General features: G+C 41.1%; 2 protein-coding genes across 4 annotated transcripts in view; both read left to right on the forward strand.

Moving 5' to 3' along the window:
• Nucleotides 1-348: 348 nt before the first annotated feature.
• fxyd6 (FXYD domain containing ion transport regulator 6) lies at nt 349-12,970 on the forward strand. The gene is made up of 8 exons (XM_020600228.1): nt 349-550; nt 7,147-7,200; nt 7,715-7,738; nt 8,756-8,791; nt 8,875-8,949; nt 9,240-9,276; nt 9,377-9,426; nt 11,735-12,970. Exons 2-8 carry the CDS (start codon nt 7,152-7,154, stop codon nt 11,770-11,772), a joined length of 309 nt encoding a protein of 102 aa, XP_020455884.1. The 5' UTR covers nt 349-550; nt 7,147-7,151; the 3' UTR covers nt 11,773-12,970.
• Nucleotides 12,971-23,230: 10,260 nt separating this feature from the next.
• Nucleotides 23,231-25,473, forward strand: part of dscaml1 (Down syndrome cell adhesion molecule like 1) — a 99,497-nt gene continuing 97,254 nt past the window's right edge. For 2 of the 3 annotated variants that reach the window (XM_020600163.1, XM_020600161.1), the window contains exon 1: nt 23,232-23,939. In XM_020600163.1, the coding sequence (XP_020455819.1) occupies nt 23,897-23,939 (43 nt within the window). In that variant the 5' untranslated portion in view covers nt 23,232-23,896. Of the gene's footprint in view, nt 23,940-25,473 lie in introns of all 3 variants that reach the window. The other variant, XM_020600162.1, reaches the window with a different exon arrangement.

The raw sequence follows: 25,473 nt of genomic DNA on the forward strand, positions 1-25,473 counted from the left end.
TTTGTTACCATTTAAATTAAAAAACACACTTTGTGAATACAAGAAAGTACAGCCCTGACACCTCAACACCTAAACCTCCCCTTATACTCACGCTGATTTATTTTCAGACATTGTTCTTCTTGCTGTACGTTATATGTCATTGTGTGTGTGTGTGTGTGTGTTCTGTGTGTTTCATATTGATGTCATTATGGTCATGCTGTCTGGCAGAATTTAATATTTGTCCTCTGTGTGGGATGACTTATATTCTGAGCATATCTACATAAAATACTGTAAATATAAAAGAAAGCCTTTACTGTGTGTGTGTGTGTGTGTGAGAGAGAGAGATAGAGAGAGAGAAAGAGAGAGAGAGCAATAAAGAGGGCTCAAGCCACTGAATAAACAGTCGCTCCTGGAGTCACATTGTTATCCATCCCATCTATTTTTCCAGGACAAGTAGATGTGAGCAGTGTGCACATATTGACAGATGACAATATTTGGAACAGAAACCTTGTGAGACAAGCGGATTGGTTCTTGTGGGTGGATATCAGTTTGTTGGCTGGAGAAACAAGAGGTAAGTTGATAAGCGCCTGTGTTCGTCTCTTAGATGGCGTTAAGTCAGAAGGGGATCATAATAGTCGCGAAGCATGCAGTGGAAGAGAACACAGTTTTTTTATCAAAATGCATTTCTTGTTAGGTTTTTTGAGCGCACTGTCCAATGTAAACAAATCGTGTAATTAGGTTGTAGGATTTCTAGTCACTCGGACACATTTAGTGGAATCATTTTTGCCCCAATGTGTGGTGTGTTCAGTTTCCACGCTACTGGAAATTGTTTCATTAACTTGCAGGGATGCATGCCATCTACGCTATTCGTTATTTATCATTGCTCCAATGCTGTAGACCATGAGGGTGTGTCTACAGGCACTGGTCACTATAACCTTCACAGGCTGCGCTGCTAAAAATATTTGCATGGAGCCAACGGACCAGCGTAACCAAATCACCGTCTTTGACGCGATTGTTATCTTGTGCCTTGTAAGAGGAAGTTAAAAACCAAATATCACTTGTCGTGTGTGTCACTGCTGTTACTATAGAAAGGTTAGTTGCTGTCAGGTCGCCTCTCTGCTTAATCAGATGTTCCACAGGTTGAAGGACGCAAACGTGGACACGCAGACGTCACACAAAAGGATGTGGAAATGTGTCGTGCCAGTTTTTATTTATTATAAGTCAGTGAAGCCTGGCAGCGCGTGATACGTGGCAGCGCCATGTAGGCTGTGCGTTGACATCATAATAGAAAGGTTACAATGCGTTAGTGAGGTCGTTCTTTGTTGTGGGCGCGCAACTTACAACAAACGCCACAGAATTTACATTCAGTGTACCTTATTGCTTACGAGTTTCTTTTTACAATGGATCTGTGGCAATGTATCTTAGAAACAGTCTGAATTCCAGCCAACTGAGTCCGATTTTAAAGCTGCGTGCCACACCCCTTTCTTCTGCTGCATGTGTCTGGTTGTCTTTATGTTTCCATACAAGCCCCACATCTTAACCCATTTATCCTTCGGCGCCAGATTTTTTTGGGGCGAGACAGTTACTATGGAGATAACTAGACGACGCACATTGTTGTCATGGTGATGTAATAACATTATGATGCCAGAGAGCCTATATTGGACCAAGTTGTTGCTTTTCAGAAAGGTTAAGGAGACCTGTGGTGTGACCCGTTTAGCTGCCCTGTATTTCATTGATGCTGATGAATAGGAAGTACTTTTTAAAGTGACCCTGGGACTTTAATTTGCTTATATATAGAAGCCTCAGGGCCACTGGTCACCAACTGATGTTCCTTCAGAAAACTACACACCTACAATACAGAGCATAGCGAAATAGGGAGATCTGGCACAATGATGCCGATCAATGCTAACATTTAAACGCTTGCATTAAAGAAGCACAGACACCTACAGTAACTAAACACAAATATTCAATCAAACAATCATGCATTCTGTCAAAGACACAGCCCACGTGAAAGTGCACCTCCCAGAGTTACAGTGGCCAGACAATGAAACACGCAGGACGACCTCTATCGTACAATATCATTTCAAAAACCCAATAATCTGTAGGTCACTGAGCACATATAGGATCCTGAACACGCTAATGACACAATAAGAGACATTTTGGGCTGTGGTCTCATGTAAAAGCACACACACAGTGGGCAGTTATATACTCACACAGTTGATTTTTTTTTTTTAAATGACAATGTCAGACGATTTCATTGATGCTCTACCCTAATTCATCTGTTAAACTGTGGGTGACTTTTAGTAGTTTGTGTTACATTGATCTTAAGCATGTTTAAGAACCACACATTTGTCATATAGAATAATGTCAGAGGTTATGTCTCACTGACTGTTGATCCTCTGCCACCATTGTCTAATTTATCATCTCCCCGTCCCCATTGCTTTGACTCACTGATGTTTCTCTGACAGCCTACCTGCTTCTTCGTCTCCCTCATCACCTTTGTCTCATCATATTGTCTAATACTCTGTGTTTTTGCTGGAAATGTCACTATCTCTTCAGGCAGTGTCTCCTCTGCATGCCCTTCACCTGTACTCTCCTGCCAGACCACGTCTGACCCTGTCTGCTCCTCTCCCATTCTCACTGTCTTCATGCCTTGTCCTTTTCTACTCCTCTCCTCTCAGATCAAGGAGTAGCCCGGCTGTGTAACTTGATAATGCTAAACAATAATGCAGATGAGGTAGAAAAAACATGTGACACATACCCACTGATGGTTAAAAGTAGCTCCCCATCAAAAGAGCTTATAATATTGCGCCCCATGTGAGTTCATAATTTCCTCTATTTTTGTGAGGGAGGGTTGAAAATATTGGTCAGAATAGTTTGTTTTATCAATTACAAAGAAAAGTTGAGCTGGACCCATATGAAGAACTATAATGACTATATATTCAGTAAGGATGAGATTGTTTTCAATATTACATTTAGGAAAACTGCCAGTACTGTGATGTTGATGTCCATACAGTGATGTCATAGTCAAGTCAGTCGTCTCCTGATCTTCATCTCGCCTTTGGATCACTAACTGTGACCATGGGAACACAGTTCTCATTACTTCTAAAATGAAAGCTGCAGTAATTATTGTCAGTAATCAGTGCAGAACATGTTTTAAATTGGGTTTTCTATTGTATAAATGTCTGCTCCTTTTGTCTATAAAAGACTGCCATAAGTTTGTGGTTTGTACTGACACCCATTATTTTGAGTCTGAGGCGCTGCTTGGCATTTAACCCCAGACTGTCTTTGGTTCCTTCAGAATCACTGGAGGCTGTCCAACTGGCCACTTAACCTGGAACACTTACCGTCATATCTAGGCCATTAGCATGTGTCTTTGTGAGCGGGGACACAAAAGGGCATCAGATTTCTCACTTTCCACCAGCGAGGGCTTTATCTTCCCATTCTTTAGTCTTGCACTCACTGAACCAGCTTTACTCTGTCGGTGCAGAAGAGGGTCCACCTGAATACACATTTTTCCAAATTGCACTTGCTAAATACTAAATATAATGCCAGAAAGTCATAGGACATTATTTAGGAATATTCTGCAAATAGCTAAATGTCTGCTTGCTGCAGAATTCTCTCTCTCTCATCATATACAGTATATGCACACACACACACACACACACATAAAACTTCTTGAACATATTTATATTTAAATTTTATCATCAATTTTGCCTTTGGTTTGAATACTCATTGAAAACTGTAATAGAAGGTGGAGATTGTGATAGCCAGTAACTTTTCTCTATTTATCTTACATCAGTTCAGATATATACGTAGATGTTTTCACAGCAGTTGGGCAGCATACGATTATTGAAAAATAAGGTCATACGTTAAGAGGAGCAAGAAAAGGGCTCAAGGAGACCCCTGTTGCTACTGGAGAGGGAGAACAAGGTGGCACGTGTTCTAACAACATCTCATGTGGATGCAAATCACTGATATACAAAGCTGAGAGTCTAATTCTGTAAAATGTCATACTGTATCTGTGTTTCAGGGTCTTAGGGCTTTAATCCTGTAGAAACTATCAGAGATAATTGTAAACAAATGTACCCAGACGTTAGTGTCAATCCTGAACTGGTACTGAGTTCATCTGTTGCTGAAGATTTGGCTTGCAGCACTTTTGAGCAGTAGCCTATAGTGTTGGTTTTGAGCAAAAAAAGGTTAACAGAGTAGGTGACCTGGTTACTGACTGTTTGCTCTAACTCTGCTAAAAGCTCAGTCAAACATAGTGTTTTGGATGTTTTACACTCCAACACAGTTAATAGCAGGTGGTATCAGGTGGTGAAGAGAATAAAGATAGTACTGTGGATTTAGATTTTAAAGGGCACACCTGCCTCAGCATGAGAAAGTTCCCCTCCTCTTGTGCTTGAGCGGGATCTGTCTTTATTAATATGTCTAACCTGACTGTAAGTGGTGTGCAGCTTTGGGGACAGCCATCATATCTAATGTGAAAAAAGATGTTGCTTTCATTATGTGCAAATGTGGCAAACATGGCTTCATGTCATACGTCATCATTCAAGTCTAGATTTGGTTTTAACAAGACTGCAAAAGTGCCACTCTGAATAACAAGTACACCATGACAGTTAAAAAAAAACTTGAAAAAGACTTTAGAGGCTTCTGCCTCGGCTGTGTAGTCACATCTGAAATGAAAATCCTCACTAGAAGAAATTCTCTGTGCTAAGTGACTTCAATATTTTTTTGTACATTTATAGCGAAGGCTCCTGCAACAATAGGAGCAAGCGAGCTTCTTAAAAATAACTTATTAACAGTACAAACTCTACATCCTCAATGATTATGCTGCGTCTTGAAATAGAAAATATGCATCATAACAAATGCCACCGTAAAGCTTAAAAATGCTTTACAATGACATGCAAGAATAGCTAACTATTCTTTCATGGAACATCCCATTAAACAAGCAATTTTTTCTGTCCAAGGTCTTCATTTTTAGGGTGGGTGCCAGCAGTCTAATGGAGGCCACGGGCCTTCTGTTCCTCAGTTGTCATCTTGTGGTACATTATTTCAAAAATGTCCAAATTACCATGTGCTCTGTTCTGTATAAGGGCTCACAAATCAAATATGCAGACACACAAATAGCAGCTGGGCAGGAGTGCTATACAGTCGGTGCATCTGTTAATCACCATAATTTCATTTAAGGAGCACTATGCCCTGTACCACTGATGCTGTGAGGACAGATAAACAGCCAAATGGATATAAATGGACCTGGAGTGAATTAAAGAGCCGCTCAGTCAAATGGACGGACATTTACAGTTTGTATGACGGGGAGACAGCGGTGAACACTGAGTTATAGAAAACCCCTGGTCTCTTGACACAGATGCTTCTCTGCTTTGTCTATAAAGCATGGATGCTGTACTGCAGACATAACTTTCTGTTATTTTCCCTGTGGAATTTTTTGGGGGCTTCACCAAATGAACTGCTGTTAAATCCTGTTGCCCAGTTCCATTTATTATTATTTACTAAGCTATTACTTTGTTTAATAGTTCCTGATGACTGACATATAATACATTTCCAGACACTTTGGAGAATTCGATGGGGAACTAGACCACTCATAAATATTGATTTGTTACATGCTGTTTGCATTTGTCAGTTTGTCCTCTGGTCACTGTTTTACTGAAATGTCACAAAGACAAAGCTTACTTGACCTTTTGAAGCTGACTTTATGAAAGTTTTATAAATGTGAGAAACTGAACACTTGCATGTTGTCACTGAATAAAAGTTTGAGAAGTTCAGTTATAAAGTGTGTCTTAAAATACACGTTTGGACAAAGTGTAAGCAGCAGAAACTGCATGTCATTAGTCAAATGCTTTGATGTGCCAAAACATGCAGTAACTCTGAAACTTTAACTGCACTGGTTCCCAGGAGCAGATGTAACTGCAACACCAAATACATTTTGTAGAAAACATAAGTGAGACTTTTTTTTAAAGCATTTATTAATGGTAGTGAATTTCCACAGTGGTGGCAGATGTCCAAACAGAGCAAATGTCACACCAGAGACTGGGATTTGCATCCACAGTTTGGTTTCTATTTCAGATGACAAACTATTTTTTACATGATGATGTTTAGTTGTCATAATGTTTGACATTTTTACCATCTTACTTTACTGTGTAACTTGCCAGCATTTCTTAATTAGGATTAGTTGCAAAGTGCAGCTGTGGCTGATGGGAGGTATACAAGTATTAGATAAATTAAAAAATTTGACCTAATGATGACGTTAGAAATAAGTGAAGGGATCACCAAAGTTATTTGAGGGCGACATGAATGTGTGTACCAGATTTCATGACAATTCAATGTGCATGTGTGTACAATGTATTGTGTGTATTATATACTGTATGTGCATGATAAACAAATGTCAGCTTCATGGTGGGGAGGACAAATCAGGAGATCACCAAAGTCATTGGATTGCATAATACTGTTTTATGGCAACCCATCCAGTACAGGTCAAGACACCTCACTAAAACAAAAACAAAAACCACAAATGTCCTTAAATCACGAAAGTCAAGGAAAGGATTCGTTTTCTGGGGACCATCATGAGTGTCTGTATAAAATCCATGCACAAGTCATAGATGTATTTCCATCTGGAGCAACGTGGGGGACCCATCCGTTGACTGACAGACTGACATTGTCATCCCAGGAGCCATGGAGTTAGTATGACTGAAAACATATCTGGGTTGACTACAGCTGAATATAGAAAGATGGTGGAATATGAGTACATGTTGTGGGAGACACAGTTTGCACATTTTTACTGAACTGCCTAGATGAAAATAGGTCAAGGTTGTGTGAAGTCCACAGGGAGGAAGGAGGAATCCATGTCAGGAAAAGAGAGCATGTGCAGCAAGCAGGCTCTGAACATGGGTTGTCATACAAGATCACAACTATATCCAAAGGCCTTTCACATCAGTTACACTCCAGGAGTCTGGATGTTCTGCTGTGTGATGATGTGTGCTTGTGTTGTCATAGTTTGTGGGGTGTCTATCAACTGTGTGTGTGTTCTAAATTGTAGGGGTGTGTTGTATAGGTGCTGGAGTAGTGTAGCTTACTAAAATAAACCTCTCTCAATGTATCTTTTTTCATTCTCTCTCACCCTCCCTCTTTATTACCCTATGTCAACAGTTGTCATGGAAACTATTTTGCTCTTCCTCTCTTCACTCCTGGTGTGTGTTGCTGGTAGGTACCCCCCTACTCATGGAACACGCACACAAATCTATGCATGCAACACTTATGCATGCACATATTTCAGTTGTCCATAGGGGGGCAGTGTAGGGGCAGATGGTGAAGTATAAATGAAAAGGCATCCACTAGACCTGGGCTCTTAATTTAACAACACTTACTACTCTAGGGATTTATGTGTAGGCTTCACAGACTGGCTTTATGTCACTGACTGTGTGTGTGAAGTGTGTTTATAGTGTATAATTAAATATAAGACACCTAAACACATGCTCACACAGTCACACACTACAAATAGATGATGTTGTGCTGTGCTGCCAAACGCTTCCAATGACACTACAAGGTTGTGTCAGGTAAATCATAGATAATCAGGCAGGTTGGTTATTATATACAGTGGAGAGATACTGTAGGTAGGTTTTTAAGTGGTTTACCTCATGGTTTCTCACCTAATGCTTTGTGTTTCTCTCTATTTCACTCGCCCAATGAGTCAAACCACCCTCTTTGTACTTCCCAGCTGTAGCAGACCCCAGTGCACAAGGTGAGTCTAATGGATCACACCTCAGTCCTAACAGCCATGCAGTTGGTTTCCAGAGCAGGGCGGCAAGGTGGTAAGATGGTTAGCACAGTTGCCTCGGGAAGAAGGATCTGAGTTTTGAGTTTGCATGTCCTCTCTGTGCCTGAATGGGTTTTCTTTGCATACTTTGGCTCCAGAGACCTGCAGGTTAGGTTAACTGGCAACTCTAAATTCCCCATAGGTGCGAATGGGTGTCTGTCTATATGTGTCAGACCTATGACAGACTGACGACCTGTCTGTGGTGTACCCCCACCTCTCACCCAATGCCAGCTGGAATTGGTCCAGCTCCTTCATGACCCTCTATAATATAAATGGTATAGAGAATGGATGGTGGGTTCCAGATCAGACCCTTGTGGACTGCACCACCACAATGAAGAGTGGCAGATGAAGATTTACCAGACCCAACTGCTTGTTGGTTAGAATGAAACTTTTATAAGAAATGTGAAATCAGTGCTAAAGAGTGTGGCTGTTTGGTTAAAACAAACTAGGATAATATATTTGTATAGTACATAAAATATATGAAATTCCAATACATATACTGTAAACAGCTTTTTCAGTGCCTATTGCCAGCTAAGAACATTAGCACTGTGAGATTCTGCAAAACCCCTGACTAAGCCCAGCGCCACTGTTCATAACGTTGTTGACTTCTATAATATTTGCTCTTTTGAAAGTTAGGGGAATATGGCAAATAAACTATGGGTAAGGTATGGTGAGGATTAGGGAACAAGTTGGTTAAGGAAAATGTTGTTGTTCCAGTTAATGAAAACTACACAGAACAATTACTAGTCAGTGACAGATGGTGGTAAAACTGTGATGTGCAGATTTGTCCAAAATGGACTTAGAGATACCTCCTGAATTGTTTTTCTTGGGTTTCTTGGGCATCTTTAAAACAGTTTTTGAAAATTGCAGTACTATTTGGCATTCGAGTGATGGCACTGAACAACTTGGTTCTGAATATTTGGTTTCTATAATATTTTACAGATGGCGAGAAGAAAGTTGAAAACCCGTTTGTTTATGGTAAGTTTAGAACAATCAGTGTGTTTTTGTAAAACACCGGCCTCGGTCACCTCTGTTGAATTCTGCCATGAACCTCTTCGTAGACTATGAGAGCCTGAGAATTGGGGGACTGGCATTTGCTGTGGTGCTGTTCATACTGGGCATTCTTCTCATCCTCAGTAAGTTAACCTCTGCACATGTGTGCCTGTCTTTCTCTACGCTAAATGTATATGCATCTAATGTAGACCAATGTTACAATCAACTTAAAATAATTCACAAGAAATGACTGAATCATTATTGCACTTCTGCGTTGTGTTACTATACCATGTTGTCTTGACAGAGTTTATTTTCATTCTTTTCATTATGTCATAAAGTACCAGTGAAACACTTTTAACAGGGATGACACAGACAATATCTCTAAAGAATTAGAGCTCTACTCAGGACAGTTAGTCACTCCTTATGTTTCTAGGTCGGCGATGCCACTGCAGAATCAAGCAGAAGCCCAGGTATGCCAGTGTTCCTCTTGGGACTTGATTACATAAGAGCTTCTTTTTTGTCATGTTACATCATTTGGTTACTATGACAACTTGTGGATCTTCTCCTCAGAGCCCCTGGAGATGAGGAGGCACAGGAGGAGAACCTGATTGTCTCCAGAGGTAAGATGCAAATGTTAACTCTCTGTCAGATCGTCTCACCTCTGCCTGAGCCCCGACATTCATAAATAACAGAGTTTCCTTTTGCCCAAGGCACAAGGGGCAAATCTTTATGTGTACATGTGTTGAACTCTGTGTGAGCCAGAGCAAACAAGCTATAAAGACTATATAGTTTAAATCTCTGCTGACATTTTTTTAAAGCACATGCTTTATTATAAACCTTCCAAGCTGTTTTAGAGTTTAGTTAACTTTAATACTACATAAAAAATACATTTGCAAAAACTTGTTGGGTCTGAAACTGTTATTTATCACAAAAAGCATTCTGTCACCTTTATGTTTTTATTAAAATTAGGTAATCATTATGTCATCTGTTACTTCAAGCAAGGACTGTTTTATAATTTCTCCCTGTAATTGCACTGCACGATGCTCCAATACAGTTAATATCCCTTTAAATGACAGAAACAACTAAATACATGAGAATTTTCATAACAAATATTTTCCTGTGTGATTCCTGGGTTTTATATGTTGACAGTGAAACCCACACCAATCTTTATTTGAATGTATCTAAATATATATTTTAGTCTAAAGAAGGTCATTTTTACATATTCTCTGGCATCTGAGCTACTGTCAGTATAACAAGTGTTACATTAAGGAAAGTAATGTAACTTGTTGCAGTAGAATAGAGCCTTAATTAAGCCTTAAGAGGAATGAATGCCTATAATTAAAGATACGTTAAGTGTTCAACTCTTACAGTATTTCAAAACTGAAACTTTAAAGAATGAAGAAAGAAAGCCAGACAAACTTTTAGTTCAGCTTATCACACGGGTGTATATCAGTAAACAGCAGTATGATGTCTTCTGGTTGCACCTAGTGTTCATCGACTCTTCACAGAGTATATTCACACAGCATATTGTTAATTGTTCTGTGGAAGCGAATAAGAGCTCTCATAGAATACTCACTGTCCTCTTCAGCACACTGCAAACACTTCTCTCTGGTGACTCCCACATACACGTCGCATTCATTCTGGTCATTTGCCCAGACCAAATGAAGAGCTGATGTATAATCAAAATGCCATTGTCTTGCTCCAAATCCTGAGGCCAGTGAGGGTTGATCAGGTATAGAGAGCCAGAAGGCAGTGAGGATGAGCTAGAGTAAGAGTGGCAGAGGCAGTAAACAGACATGGCTGTCTGCTCTTGCAGTGTGACTGACAGCAGTTAACATCAGCATGTGTAAGCAAAATGGCATTAGCCAGCACTTTAAAGTAGGGATCACTTCACTGGCTCTGCCTCTCAGATGCTCGTTGCTTTGATATCCTCGCTGCACATGACCACAGAGTATGGATGTGAGTTCTCACATGTTAAAATGATTTAGTAAAATGTCTATTCCTACCAGAAGCCATGTTAAATTAGCTAGCTAAACATAGTTGAAGCTCAGTGTTTATGTGTGTAGGAAAAAATAGTCATCTCATCCATCTTAAAGTCCTGGTCTCTGAGCTGTCTCCATCTTTCAAAGGCATCTTGCATATTACCAGTGTTTTATGGTCATGAAGGTTTTAGAAGGAAGGCGAGGCTTTTTAGGTCAGGTAGTCTTTTTTTGCTGCAGAATATCATGTTCCACTCCGGAAAGAAAGGAGAACATACTGGCTGTAGCATCGTTGTCACAGAAGCCAGTATTTCAATGTAGCATGTTTCTTTAGTCCCCGAGGACATGTCTTGGTCATTTTATGATTTAATACAGTAAATATCATACATTTTGTTCCTTTATGTTTCATCACAAGCTGATTTTTATAATTCAGTCTGGAAGGTGATGATGTCAGAAGTATTTATGTAAAAGTAGCAATTCCACACTTAACAACAGAGTTAAAGTTTTGTTTAAAAAATACCAAAGTAAAAGCAAAAAAAAAAAAAAAAAATTAGGATCAGTAAATATACTATAGAATCAAAAAGACATTTACAAATACATTTTTTATTTTTATTTTTACATTTTTAAGAAGTTTTGTTGTTGTAGCATTGTTTCATAATTTATGTTCACGTATACTCACACGTTTGCTTGTGGAATCTCCAAAGTGGTAATGCTGAGTCCAGCTTTAAAACTGTACAACAACACATTCCTTAGGAGGTAGAAAACAAAGTGTGTGGTGTCAGATATATGTGATTTTAAGGAGTTAATGAGTTGGTGAAACTATGCACCTGGGCCTTTAAGTGATTATCCACAAATGAATGAATGAGTAAAGGGCAGAGAAAAGGACTATTTAGGGATAAATGACTGTGGGCAAGTTTAACGTGTCCTGCATGTCCTTGACTTCCTTCAGCTGCAGCAGCTGCCAAAGAGGCTCCAGCAGAGAACTGAGGCACTTCCTCCGGCCCGCACTGCCTTCTGATGATCACTTTTATTTGATATTAAGCCACTCTCATAGTGAAGAAATCGACGGTTATTACAACTGGTTATATGATGGGGTAAGAGGGGAGGTGTACATTTAGAGGTGTAATATGTACATACAGTAAATCTTGTTCCCTAAAGACAAACCTTTAGCCTGTTGTGCTCCATTGTGACTGTGCCAGTCCCTCAGTGCTCTTGTCTGTTCCTGTGGCTTTCTGTGACAGCCTCTCACTCCAGTTCTTTGTCTTAGTCAGTGGCTCCTTCAACACAACATTGTCTTCAAAGCCCTAGAAGAAGTTTTGATGTTGTGTGGTCTGCTGTTCTTCATTTTCTGTCAATTGCCCTAAGGTTTAAGGATTGTCAGTTGTCACATTTGTATTATAACATGTATTCTAATATACAATGCACTATACATGTATAATTATATATACAGTATACTAGTACAGATAGTTTACAGATAAGATATACAGTTAAATATTCTTCATTTAGGTCTATGCTTGAAAGGTTGGGTGTGTTTGTGTACACATAGACATATGCATGCACATCCTGTTTATGTATGACTATGTATAACATGAGTACATGTGTATCTCCACATGATGAGCCTTATATAAGACAATCTAGCTACAGCTCTCTGAGCACAGGAATAGTTTGCAGGTATTTACTTGAGCTCCTCCACTGCCGTGTTATACCAACTTTGGTGGAGGGAGCTCCTGGATCAGCTGTCTCACTGCCTTCTTCTCCACACATCCGCTCCAGGGCCCCGTCACTGGCTGCGCCAGGATGAACTAGTCTTCAGCAAACTATGATTAGTTTTCCCGTACTATTTCAACAAACCTGTGAAGACTTGGTCTCTTTTTTCTTTTTCTTGCTTGTTTATTTAATGTCTTAGTTTATCTCAAATTTCTGAAAAAAAGAGGCAACGTTTCGATACTGAGTTTGAGAGAAGTGAGACTTCATATTATTTATGTACCAGAATATATTAATAGTAGCCTATGTAAGCAAAATCATAGTGAAAGAACAAATGAACAGTCCTTGTGAATCACCTTTCAGGTTAGGCTTTCACTGGTATTAAGTCTGAGTATACCTATGTTCATTTGATGCATAGAGTGTTTTGTGTAGCCATCTGTTGTGCCACTGGCATAAATAAAGTATGTCTGAACACAAATAATACGGACTATTGTGCTCGCTTAACTAAAGGTCACATTTTAAGCATAAGAATTTCTCTCCAGACTTTTTTTCAGGGTCTTTATGTTTGAACATTTGAGCCTAGAAAATCTGATTTCACAAGTAACCCTACAACAGCACTTATAATCACTCTCGTACTTTCATAGCAGTATCAGTCGAGGTTATAAGCTGTTACTTGGGGCTATGAAACTGCATCAGAAATGGGTTCCTCACCAGCAGAGCCAGTAATAAACTGCTCTTTCTGCTATGATTCCAAAGGTTGGTAGATCTGCTCCTTATTGGCACCAGACTTTATGAGACTATAAATATGTAACTCAGTAAATGCGCTAAAATGTGGCTATGGGTGTGGTTTGTGTGTCTGTGTTAGAAGGTGGCCCTAAGGGGGTTGGGGGAATCTGGTCTGTATCTGCCCCTGATGCAGACAGAACCACACACACAAACACCTGGACAGAGGTAATACAGAGCCTTCAGTTCTTCAGGTGAGTAAGAACTTGCTTTGATTCACCTGGGTTTACAGAGATTGTGTGGGTCATAAAAGCATGCCGTATGCACTCCAGCTGCTTAAAAACTGTTACAATGGGATCATAGGACAGAGTTTCACACAAATTCAGTGCTAATTTATGGTTTGGATGGGTTGCTTGTTATGAACAGATGCTTTAAATTGATGTGTAGAATGTGTATTCCTGTGTAAAACAAATTATTGGCATACTTTAATTTGAAAAGTTAAACATTTCCTGAACAAGCTGCTCCACTAGTTAATGAGATAAACTATAAAAGCACACATAGTATAATTAATTGACATTGGAAAAGTGGGTTTAGAGGACAGACAGCACTCTGTGTTCTTGTTAATGCCCCCTCACACTGATAAAAGCTAATAGCAGTGATGCAAGGCTGCACTTCAAGGGTGATTATTTGCCAAAATCACTGGGTGTCAATTCTGGCTTATTATGCAGGTGTCACCACAGCTACTCTGTCTTGCTCCATCTGTAACCTCTATCGGACTGTGCAAGGTTCAAGGTTAATGAATATTGGAGTGGTAATGAGTAACTACCCTTATGTTCAGTGGTGCATTGAGCAGGTCCAGACAAATAATAAATGAAAGTACTGAAGTGCACAATTCATAGAGGCATGCCTGCACAACATAGAGACAGCAAGGGACATTTTCAGTCTGTTAATCTGTGTAAGTTAATTATTTTAAGTCATGAGATGTATGGTAGATCAAATGACAAGCTTGTGTGTGTATATGTGTGTGCGTGTGCGTGTGTGTGTGTGTGTGTGTGTGTGTGTGAGAGAGAGAGAGAGAAATGTTGACAGAAGGGATGGGGGCAAGGATCAATATCACCATTAGCCTCTTAAAGTTCTCAGTGAAGAACAAGACAATCACTTTGCTATTAAGACTGTGGTAGGCAACCGTGAGGCAATTTGTCAGGACATATAGAGTTTCTGAGCCTTTCAGCTACTTCCACTCTGAACAACTAAGCCAGTTCAAAGAACTCCCTAACTTTCCTAAAATGCAGAAAGTACTGAAACCAAATCCATGTAAATTTTTTCCACTGCCAGCACATTTTTTTGATACAGACCAACTGTAATGATAAATACTTTTATTGTCATGATATAAGGACCTTTCTGTTAAACGAATGTTAGAAATGGATTACCAGCTGGCGGCTGCTGTTATCACGGACCTTTTTTTTTTTAACTGTTTGTGTTATGTCTCTCTAGTTTTGTCAGCTGAGCACACACACACACAGACAGAAAAAGCAAGATGTGTTCTTTCAAAGGTAAGTTACACAGAAGGTGAACTGCCAATTAGCCACAAACAAGTCACAGCCAGTCTTTTTTTACTGATTCCGAGTCAAAAACACTAACAGCAACATTCAATCATGCAACTTACTTATTAACTGCTTATTCAGAGTAACATAAATATTCTGGGTAATTCTGAAAAACAGTATGAATCTTTATATGCTGTAGGTTATACAGAGTGTTCCTTGATAGCTTTAAAGAACAAAACCAAGAGGAGTTGATTCCCCCTCTCACACTTTAGTATTCCTACCACAGCTAATCATATTCATAAAATAGGCAGTACTCCTGCTGGAGGAACTGTACAAGTAGCTTTTTGATAATAGGGTGACACAGGATGTTGGAAGCCTATCCAGAAAGAGAATACTTAATTTTCACAACCAAACAGCACGTCATCCAGCCACTAAAGTGCCAGACATGAAAACCTTACTATCTACAGTATCAGATAGAGACAGACGCTCACTCACATTTACACCTTCGGGCAAATCTAGAGTCACTAGTTAACCTAACCTGTGTGTCCTTCTGCTGTGGGAAGAAGCTGGAGTATCTGGGGAAAATCCACACAGGGACAGGGAGAACATGTAAACTCCACACAGAAAGGCCCCGTTTGGCCTTAAGGTTCGACTCCGGAGCCGTGCTAACCGCTGTACTACTGTGCCACCCTTGCTTTAGACTATTGCGTTGGCTTCTGTAGGATGTTTTTACAGGATTTCTACCTCTGTCTCTCCACAGGTCCACAAGTTGACCATGATGCACCCTTTGTATATGGTAAGTAACTAAAGCCTTGAAAGTGTATCTGCTGTAAAGGAATAGGTGAAATACTGAACTTACTGTAAGCCTCTGCTCTAAAAAGCTAATCTAGAAAGCAAGCACAAGATAGCAACACAGGTTAGGTGGGCAAATAAAGGGGTATGTGAGAGATGGTGGAAAAAACAGGAGGGAACACAGAGACAGATGGAAAACGTGAGTGAGAGTGGAAGACAAAAAGAGAGAAAACAGAGTGGTGGAAAAGTGTAAAGAAAAGTAAAAGGGAAAGATGGGGTAAAGAAATCAGAGAGAACTGGGGGTACTGTTACAGCGTTCATGGGTGTCCTGTGTGAATTTGTAGACTACGAGACACTACGTGTTGGAGGCCTGATCTTCGCTGGGGTCATTGTGGTGCTTTCCATCCTCCTGTTGGTAGGTAAGTCACCAGCCGCATCCTGGGTATGTGTGTATTTGTGTGTTTTGTGTTACTGTATTTCAGTGAAAGAGAAGTAAGAAGTGCGATGCAGTGAGTGAAAAAGGTGTGATGGGTGTGTGCATGTGTGTGTGTGTGAATGCAGAAAGCTTCTGTCATACAGTATGCTGTCAGAAAGACAGGCTTAATGCAAACAAAGGTGGCTCTGAATAATACAGTAAGTGGACTGAAAATAAAAACCTCCATTGTGTACATAAGGCTAAAGTGTATCTTTGCTCCCATCTTACTGTATGTTTCCATCATGGTTGTTATCAGAGCAGCTTTGAAAGCACAACAGTTTTGAACTAATCACCTGATTTCATTTTTCTTTAAAGGCAACAAATTCAAAAACTGTGGCAAACCAAAGGTAAGGGAGCTGTGGACAAACAGCTTCAATAAAATATGAGATGACACCTGCTGGTCATTACAAGACAATACATCATTTTAACTTTGAATGCTTTCAGGTCAAACGTGACATGTTAATCTTTGGATAAGGATGATCACTTTGTTTTGGCTAAGTATGTTAGACACACAAAGAATTTGTTTCCGGTACAGCAGCTTGTGCATGAGCTGAAATGAATAAACAATTAACAGGCACAATCCAGAGGTAAAAATTACAGCTGCTGTTTTATTGTCTACAGCCAAGACGTGTTAAAGAAGAAGTGTAAAGTGTACAGAGCCAGCCAGGATCCCAGGGGACTGCAGAATGTGCTGCGATGCCATTAGCTGTTATATGTGTAAGACTGTAAGGCTTTTGTGTTAATAAAGTGTATGTAACCATGATGTGTTTGTTTGTTGGATATCACTGATGGATCTGGATTTGAATTCTCTTGCAAATCAGTACAAATAAAAATCTTTGTATGCCCTCTTCTGGTAGTATCTGTACTATTACAGGCAACACCTGACATTTTTTCTGTGAATGTTTAAGATTCAGTAGAGTTTCATTTTGTCATTTTCTCTGACTACAACATTACAGTTGTGCAACCAGTTGGGTGCCAAGTCATTTAGAGATATAAAAGTAACATTATAAAGGACCAAATATAAAACAAGAATACAATAAACCAAACTATACCATATAAAACAACGATGCAAAAGTAACAAAATATACAGTAAAATATCAAAACAATATAAAAGTGCTCAATGTACAATGTGCAAATGCAGTAAGAAATGTAGCAGGTAGACAGGAATTGGATAATAAGGAGGGAATAGCCTACTGTTAGGTATAAAAATATGAATACTACAGAGCTGCTAGGTCCCTAGCAAAAGACTCACCTGATGTTGTCGTTCGCAGATGAGGATAAAACAAGCGCCCCTGCCTGGAAAGGAAACGCCCACTCAGGTGGGAGAAAATGGTTATACAGTACTTCCGCCTTGTGTTGTGTGTTTCCCTTTAGGTTTAGACAACAGTCATGTGTTGTGTGCGTCTCGTGAGTGAGCGCTTTCTCCTGCAATAGTTTATTTGCTTGAATTATCAGTCCAGTTTCTGGTATTTGATTAGTATGTTCATCTTTTTGTTCTCTCTCTGTAGAGCTTATACTGCAATAAAAAAAACAACAACAACAAACAAGAAGTCTGAGAACATTAGTACTCTAGTACCCATACGTTTATTTAGGCTTTATAAAAAAGAATTTTCATCATTTATTTCCAAAAAACAAGGGTTGTAAAAACGTATCAACGTCGGTTATAGATCCTTGAACTTGTGGTAATAAAAACGACCACAAGGTGGCGTCATACGTCCAGCGTGAGGGCAGGAAGAACCCCGACCACTGTTCTCTAACTTATAGACCGAGAAGACGTCAGATCTGCTGACAGGAATCAAAAGACACCGAATACTGTGGGAAAAGAACAAGTAGGTGGAAAAATTGCTTGCAATCAGAATTTCTTAAAAGATAATCACAGATAGGCCTACTATCACGAAATTAGAGAGCAGTCCCGGAAATGTTAATGCTGCAGATTATCACAGAGATAAAGTAAAAATAAACACAGGCGCCACAAATTCACTACTTCACCAAACAGAGACAGGATTATGAAAAAGCTCCCTCAGTGGTCCCAGCATAAGAAGTCTGAGTTGTGTGTTTTTTGGCTGAAGTAAGGTCCTCCACCCAGTGTCACCATGTCACTTTAAGAAGATGTTACCATAGAGCAGAGCAGCGGCATCACAGGTATGTTCACTGCTGGTACGCATGTGTCAAAGCACATTAATCAGTCAGAAAACCGCACCTGATTAATTACCCCTGAATAAGTAAGTCGTCACAGGGAGAGATGGGAGCTCTCTTCCAAGGACCCCTTGTTCTCGCCCACCTTTCTCACTTTTCTTTCCATTTCAGATTAAACCTGTGGAAAAATGACGGGCCAAGCTGTAAAAGTGAACAGTGTGCCGCCAGTAGGTGCAGCAGGCGGTTTCACCCACGGGTTCCCTCAGGGCTCAGGTCAGCTGCTTTCCATGAGGGCTTCAGTTGAGGTAAGCATGGGAAGCTGTTTTATCTCACAGTTCACTAGAGCTGATAACATCATGGTACCAGGAGGAGGTTGAGAGAAAGCACATCCACCCACGCACACACACAATGCTGGACCCATGGTGTAAAAATGCTGATCAGTTTACTGTTCCCATAAGTTGGGTTTCTGGTAAGTGCAGAGACAAAAAAGCATGAGGGTGACTGAGGAAAGCAAAGAGGCGGAGATTGGATAAAATTAGTTTTTCTTGCATGGATGACCTAGACACAGCATTTTAAAAGGCAAACTGCAAACCAAGCTATTCGTTCGCTTTAAGACAAGCAACTAATAACACCATAGAGTTTCTCTACTTCTTGATACACACACCCAGTGGCTGTGTTTGCATCTGAAAAAGTCCCTTCATGTTAAATAATTTCGTATGTACTTCACTGGTTGTGCACCAGCCGTTTTGGATCAGATGACCTCTAGAATTCTCTTAGTGGAAAGTGTGTCCTTGGCTAACGTCTGCATCAGCATCGTCTCACACCTGCCGTTCTTTCTCTCTTATTATTCAGTTTATAGTTGACTTGATGTAATGTAACTGACCAGAACTATAAGGAGTGTAAACAGTTTGTTAATCCCTAACTAATGTACAGTCACTTCAGAAAGTGTTCAAGCACATTGCCTTTATTGGGTTGTAGATTCGATTTTAGAGTAGTTTAGACTTGATAACCCATAATAACAAAGAGAAAACATGTTTTAGAAATTGTTTGCTGGTTTATTAAAAATCAACAATGGAAACCTTTAATTTCCAAAGATTTTAGACCCTTTGCTCTGCTTTAATTGTGTCTAAAACCACGAGTGTAGAAATGCAGACATGTCTATATAATGTCCCACAATTCACACTGTAAGTCCAATAATGTCAGCACAGTATGGCACTCTCCAAGGAAATAAAAGAGGGAAATTTGTCTTAAAATAGAATTTAACTTTGAAATATACTTACTCAAATTAACTTAGTGGGGCAGCTGAAGCTGCGTTTGAGCCTCAGACAAACTTTGGAAAACATGTTTTTACAGAACAAGAGTTGTGTGGTTTGTCCCTCATTCTTTTGCAGCGTGGTCACATTCCAGGTGGAAACCTTCAGGGTCAGTGACGATGAATAAGACCTATTCTCATGTAAACAGAGATACAATATTGTCTTAACACCAACTTGAAAAATCCTGAACTATTCCTTTAATTTACCTTAAATTTGCCATAGAGACAGGTGTCTGAACACTTTATGAAGCCACTGTATGGCACTCACACCACTGCCCTTGTTACAACCGGGTTTAGGTTGATGCAAGAACCAATTAATTATTAACTTATATTGTTAATATGTGGAGGGATATGTGTTACAATGACCACATGATAAGGAGAACAGTTTTTGGATCAGTTCATTTTTTCAGATACATTTCTCTTGTTGTCCAGTTATTATTTTGTCAACATGCTGCTGTGTGTGTATAACAACACCACTATGTGACAAGTTCACACTTTTGTTGCCTTTCTGGTGTGTGTGTATAGGATGAACACACCTGTCAGTGCTGTGATACATGTAAGATAGTTGCATAAAGAAGTCTGTTTATTAGGGAAACAGACTTCTTTAGAAATCCACCAAGTGAAAGTTTTAAAGGTTGTCTACAGTCACAGTGGTTAAAAAGAGTAGGTAGTCCTGATAATGAGACACTTTTGCCAGAATTCCTTTCATTTATACCAAATATTTATAATTAGCCTTACATTTACACCATGCTCATAGTTAAATTTTTTTTGTATTGCGTTAGTGTTTGGATAACTAATGAACTTTTGCCCCACTGGTAAACTTTTCCAGGATCAGCTCATTCAGAAGATAACATCTTTAATAGTGACCACTGGGTGTCACTAGATATCTCTATACAAGCCACATCAATATCTATCTAAGTCTTTAATATATTCAGATTCAAATGATGACTAGTAATCCTTTGCCAAGCTGCTCAAATTTCATTTCCCAAGTTATCCTTGCTGAACACAGACGAGGTCAGAATATCTGTTTTCTGTGTTGCCCACTATGGAGCAAACGCAGTGGCTCTCTAGGTTGGTCCCACATAGGACGCCTCCAGCAGCAGCCATCTTGGAGGTGTTGGCATCGCCCTGGCACGGTATGTTTTTGTCTGTGGGTGTTCTGTCTGCCTCAGAATCACGTTCCCAATCTCCAGTTTATTTCTTTCTCTTTTTCAACCCCATCGTCTTTGTCCCTTGCCTCCCTCCTTCTCAGCCTTGTGAACAGTCTCATTTGCAAATGTGGAAAAAAAAAACAGGTGGAGGGGGGAGAAGAGAAAAGTAGAGATGAACCTCCAATGGAAGAAGGTGCCCCCCTACACACACCTCCTCTGCCCCTCACCCCATCCTCTCGTTATCCTCCACAGCTCATTTGAATAAATTAACACTCTGCCTAGTGTGCATGTGCACGTACGTTCATGTAAAAGACACGTTCGAGCAAACGCACTCTGACACGTCTGTGTGCACGCACGCCCAGCCGTAGGGTACGAGAGCAGCCAGAAATATGTCCTGTGCTTTGCCGCCATGTAGACACATGCTCGCACGCATGCACACATTCTCTAATGTGCTGATACCCTCTCACACATCTGCCACAACAATCACACATGCGTGGTTAGAGGCAGACACACTCCATCGGTCGGCACCTTCATGGTAATGTACTGCAGCGCGGTGGTGTGTGATTCATATTAGCCTAATGCTGAGGCTCGTACATACACGGCGGCATGCGGAGCCAGCCAGGCAGCCCCACTGAGGAAAAGGGGCTCTGCAGTACAGTGCTTAGCTGCGACCACGTTAACACTTGACACACACAGCAAAAAAAAAAATGTAGTTTTAACTTTTGATGGGGTTTTAAAAGATCATAACTCTCCACCCTCAAGTGATTAGCCTTTTTCTCGCTACTCTCCAGCTCTCCCATCTACAATCTACCATTGTCAGCCATCCCTATTCCTGCAGCTCTCTACCCAATCTCATTACTATCCCTGTGACCTTGCACAGAGCTAAGCAGCAGTATCATGTGCCCTCTCTCACTCCTAATTCTGACCTTGCTTAGGTTTCACTGGGCTGGGGGCTGTACATTAATGCTGGATACATTAGCGCTAATATGATCTTACCATGTAGTCGGGGCCTGAGGGGAGCTCTGATTGTCTGAGCATTAACATTCACATGAACTTATCCGCCTCATCACTCTCTCTGTCTGGGCCTGTTTCTGTCCTGGCCCCGCTCACCGTTTTCTTCCTCAGTCGACAAACTCTCTTCCTCTCACTCTCCTCCTCCCCTCACTTTTTATCTCCTTCTCTATCTCCAGGCAACGATGGAGCAGAGTGATGGAGACAAGTCACATGGGTGCTGTGGTTTTTAGAGGTGTGGTGGCAGCCTGTCCTGAGTTCTGTCCTCAGTGACAGTCACTGGAGCAGTCTGGTGAGCTGCTTGCCTTTGCTCTGGCCTCCCTGGCCCAGCTCAGCCTGCCAGCTCCCATGATGATCACTGGCTGACATACAGTACAACCTGCTTGCTGCTGTCAGGCCGACTCACTTCAGGCTCTTAACCAGCTTGCCATGCTGCTGTTTGAAGTCCTGACAGAGACGTATGTGTTACCATACAGGGCTGCTGGGTGGAGCTTCTGTGGATGAGGATCTTGGTTTGAGTGTCAAGGTGCTGGGTGCAGTCATGGAACCACTTTGTCAATGGGAGATGATGTATAGTATTGAGGTGCAGAATACATGATGCTGAGACAGATAATATTCATTGAGGGCTGTCACATTATTAACAAGAGCGCCCATCTCACTCAGCGTGCACTACACGCTGCACACTTAAATCTGGACTATGGTTTTGTGGCTGGTGAAGTGCTGAAAGCTGAAAGTGTTCTCATCTAGAAAAAAACAATTCCAAAGTACACATATGGATGTACAGAATATATTGTGGAAGTGCTCCTGTGTACACTCTACAGTATGTGTGTCCTTGTTTTATGCTGTGGTGTTTGTGTGTGCACATTTCTGGGTCTGCTTGAGAGAGAGAGAGAGACAGACAGAGAGTGTGCGTGGGTGTGTGTGTGTGTTTCCACCTGTTATATAATTGAGAGTGGAGGCAGAGTGTGCTGCCTTGCCCGCCACATTGCAGTGGCTCTTCAGTGGGAGAGAGGCCACCACTCGCCTCAGCTTGATTCCACAACCAGGGCTACTTTTGGTTACAACACTCAAAAGATCCACATTGTGCCACTGAGAGAGAGAGAGAGAGACATGAAGAGTGATGGTGGAGGTCAGAGAGGAGTTCAAGGTGATCGATAAGTAGCATAACTGAGAGGACAGCCAGTCATCTCTATGGTTGGTCTGACATGGATGAACAACAATCAGCCATGCTTTGGTATTTATTTTACAGTGCTGATCAGTGAGATGGTGAAGTGGATGGGAAGCCATGTAGTGCTGAAATCTCAGAAGCCTGTCTCTGAGCATACACTGTCCCTCTGTGTGTGTGTGTGTGTGTGTGTGTGTGTGTGTGTGTGTGAGAGAGAGAGAGAGGAAAAGTCAATGAGCAAGGTTCACAGACCAAGTTTAATAAATTTACTGACCATACACATCATAATATTAGTTTGATCCACTCATTTTAATGAAATTAATAACTCCTTAGTTGCTTAGTTCCTCCAGTAATCCTTATACCTTGTGTTTGAGCCCAAGAAGTCTGTAGTGACACACAGGTGCGCAGCGCAAAGCCCAGCATACATCCCCACTCATACCCTTGGATGAAACGAAGGCTGCGACTTCTCTGCGCTCCTTGTCCTCTTCTGTTCTCGCAGTGCAAAATGTCCATGTTTTCCCCTGACTACAGTGCCACGTTCTGTTGGCATGGGCAGTTTCACTTTCTGTGCGCAGCAAGACAATGAAAACTGATGTATGGACATTTCTAAGTTGATTCGAATGCGGAATACGCGCAGGCATTTCCCCTAACTGCTGTTTTCTGAACTTGCATGCATGAAAACAAAATTCAAATCACTTGCATGGCCGGAAATGTTGACGTTTGCACTTGGAGCTCTGTCAGCCTACCAGATGAAAACATCTATTCAGTGCGCGCTATACGGAGGTTCCAGTAGTTTGACTTTGCTGCTCTATTAGTACGTATGGTTCACCTCTCCATCGCGGCGCATCATTAGGATACCGGGGGTGGGGCGACAGCAGCCTGTCCCGGTAAGGGGAGGAGAGAGCTGGGAGCAGAGGCGGTACTTTCTCCGCGGCTCGTTTCTTGGCGCTGGAGAGTGTGGGACCAGGGCTGGAGAGACCGCGGGGGAGCATCAGCACAACCAGTCCAGCACGGAGCCTCGCCTGGCCGACCGCTGCGCCGTGCACTCTTCTTGGGGACTGCACAACATTCCTGTGAAATATAACTGCTTTTAATGGCATGTGGCTTGTAACTTTACTTCTGCTATATTCTTTTCAAGAAGGTAGGTTGGAAAATTCTCTTCAAGTGATGCTTATCTGCATGCTATCTCCTCTCCAGTGCAATGAAGTTCGATGTGCGTATGCATTGGCTTATCTGGTTGATGCGTTTTTGAAGTGAATTGATTGCATTCACAAGGGAGCGGCAGAGATGTCAAATCAAACTCTAAATCACCGTTGGAGGAACACTGGTAACTTTTTCCTAAGGTTTTGGAGGGCTGCTTTCCTGGTCAGTCTTCATCCCTCCCCTAAACCAGTGCCTTGTTTCCTCTTACGTTCTCATCATGATTAACTGATAATATGATTGCAAATGATAAAAGGGCTTATCATGAACATGAAGTCAATATGCAGTCAATTTGGATGATCCCATAGAAGATAACAAAGACTTCTAATGTGCACATCGTGTTCCTTAAAATGAAAAAGACAACGGCATTTGCATTTTGCATGATGAATATGTGGAGGTGTCGTGAATATGGAGGCTGTTGAATAGGAGAGGCTGATAAGGATCTGCAGGCGCGTGCACGGATAGACCGGCGACCTCGAGCGCTGATGATGGACGCATCTGTATGGTGTTTATTCGCAAGAGTCCAGGGGACACATGAATTTAACGCATTTGCTGACTTTTTCTGTCCTGTCCCAAAACAAATAAGATAATACTGTGTGCGCCGGCAAGCGCGCTCGTGGAGAGGTTGGGAGGAGGGAGGGAAGGGGGGGGGGGTCCCTTGGGGTTAAAGCATCATTTTTATCAGTTAATATTTTTGGAAGGAACTTTAAAATAGGGCATGAAAGCTAGTTTGTGTGTTCGTGTGTGTGCGTTGAAGAGTTTGTGCGGCTGCGAGGCACCAAGGGTCAATACAATCTATGAGAGATGTGTGAACCAATGCTGGGGGTATTGAGCGCTGGTCTTTAATTTTTACATAATGTGCCCCAGTTGGATATTTTGAAAGATTAGGTCGTATATTAGAGTTTATTTTCTTTGATAAAATGTAGGGGTGTCAGTGTATGCAGACATCCGTGGTCTAATTATTCATCCACCATTTTCTGTGGCACCAGATTCTACTGATTGGCTTCGCTCTAAATACTGCAGATGGGAGAGAATGATTCACTCTGCCTTTAAATATAAAACGTTTTGTTATCTATGATTTCTGTTACTTTGTAACAGCCAAACACCTGAAACTCGACCAGTATTTTAATTTTCCACTTGATTTTTATCACCGTTTTTTACGCACAGATCCATACCTGAATATGTCTGATTATAAATCTTATTAGGTGACACATTTGGAATAACCATAAGGATTTGGTTGTAATTGTGGTCAGTACGCGAGTTTCATGGTCCTGGTCTCCATCGCTGGCCTTGGCTGTGCCCTTTGCCAGGCTGCAACTGCAAAAAGGACTTCTGTGCTGTTTTGTAATTGGATTACAAGGTCTATTTCGATTATACACACTGTACATCGCCCTGTCCCGTGACTGAACGTGATGTGCTGTGTGTATGCGTCTCTGTGTTTATAGCTATGTGTGTGTTTATGTGTGTGTGTGTGT

This window comes from Monopterus albus, unplaced genomic scaffold (assembly GCF_001952655.1).
Source record: "Monopterus albus unplaced genomic scaffold, M_albus_1.0 scaffold45.1, whole genome shotgun sequence".
Taxonomy (NCBI): domain Eukaryota; kingdom Metazoa; phylum Chordata; class Actinopteri; order Synbranchiformes; family Synbranchidae; genus Monopterus; species Monopterus albus.

Coding starts and splice junctions, on each gene's coding strand:
- fxyd6 (XM_020600228.1), top strand. CDS start 7,152: ATGGAAACTATTTTGCTCTTCCTCTCTTCACTCCTGGTGTGTGTTGCT. Junction 8,792..8,874: donor TGAAAACCCGTTTGTTTATG/GTAAGTTTAGAA, acceptor ACCTCTTCGTAG/ACTATGAGAGCCTGAGAATT. Junction 8,950..9,239: donor GGGCATTCTTCTCATCCTCA/GTAAGTTAACCT, acceptor TTATGTTTCTAG/GTCGGCGATGCCACTGCAGA.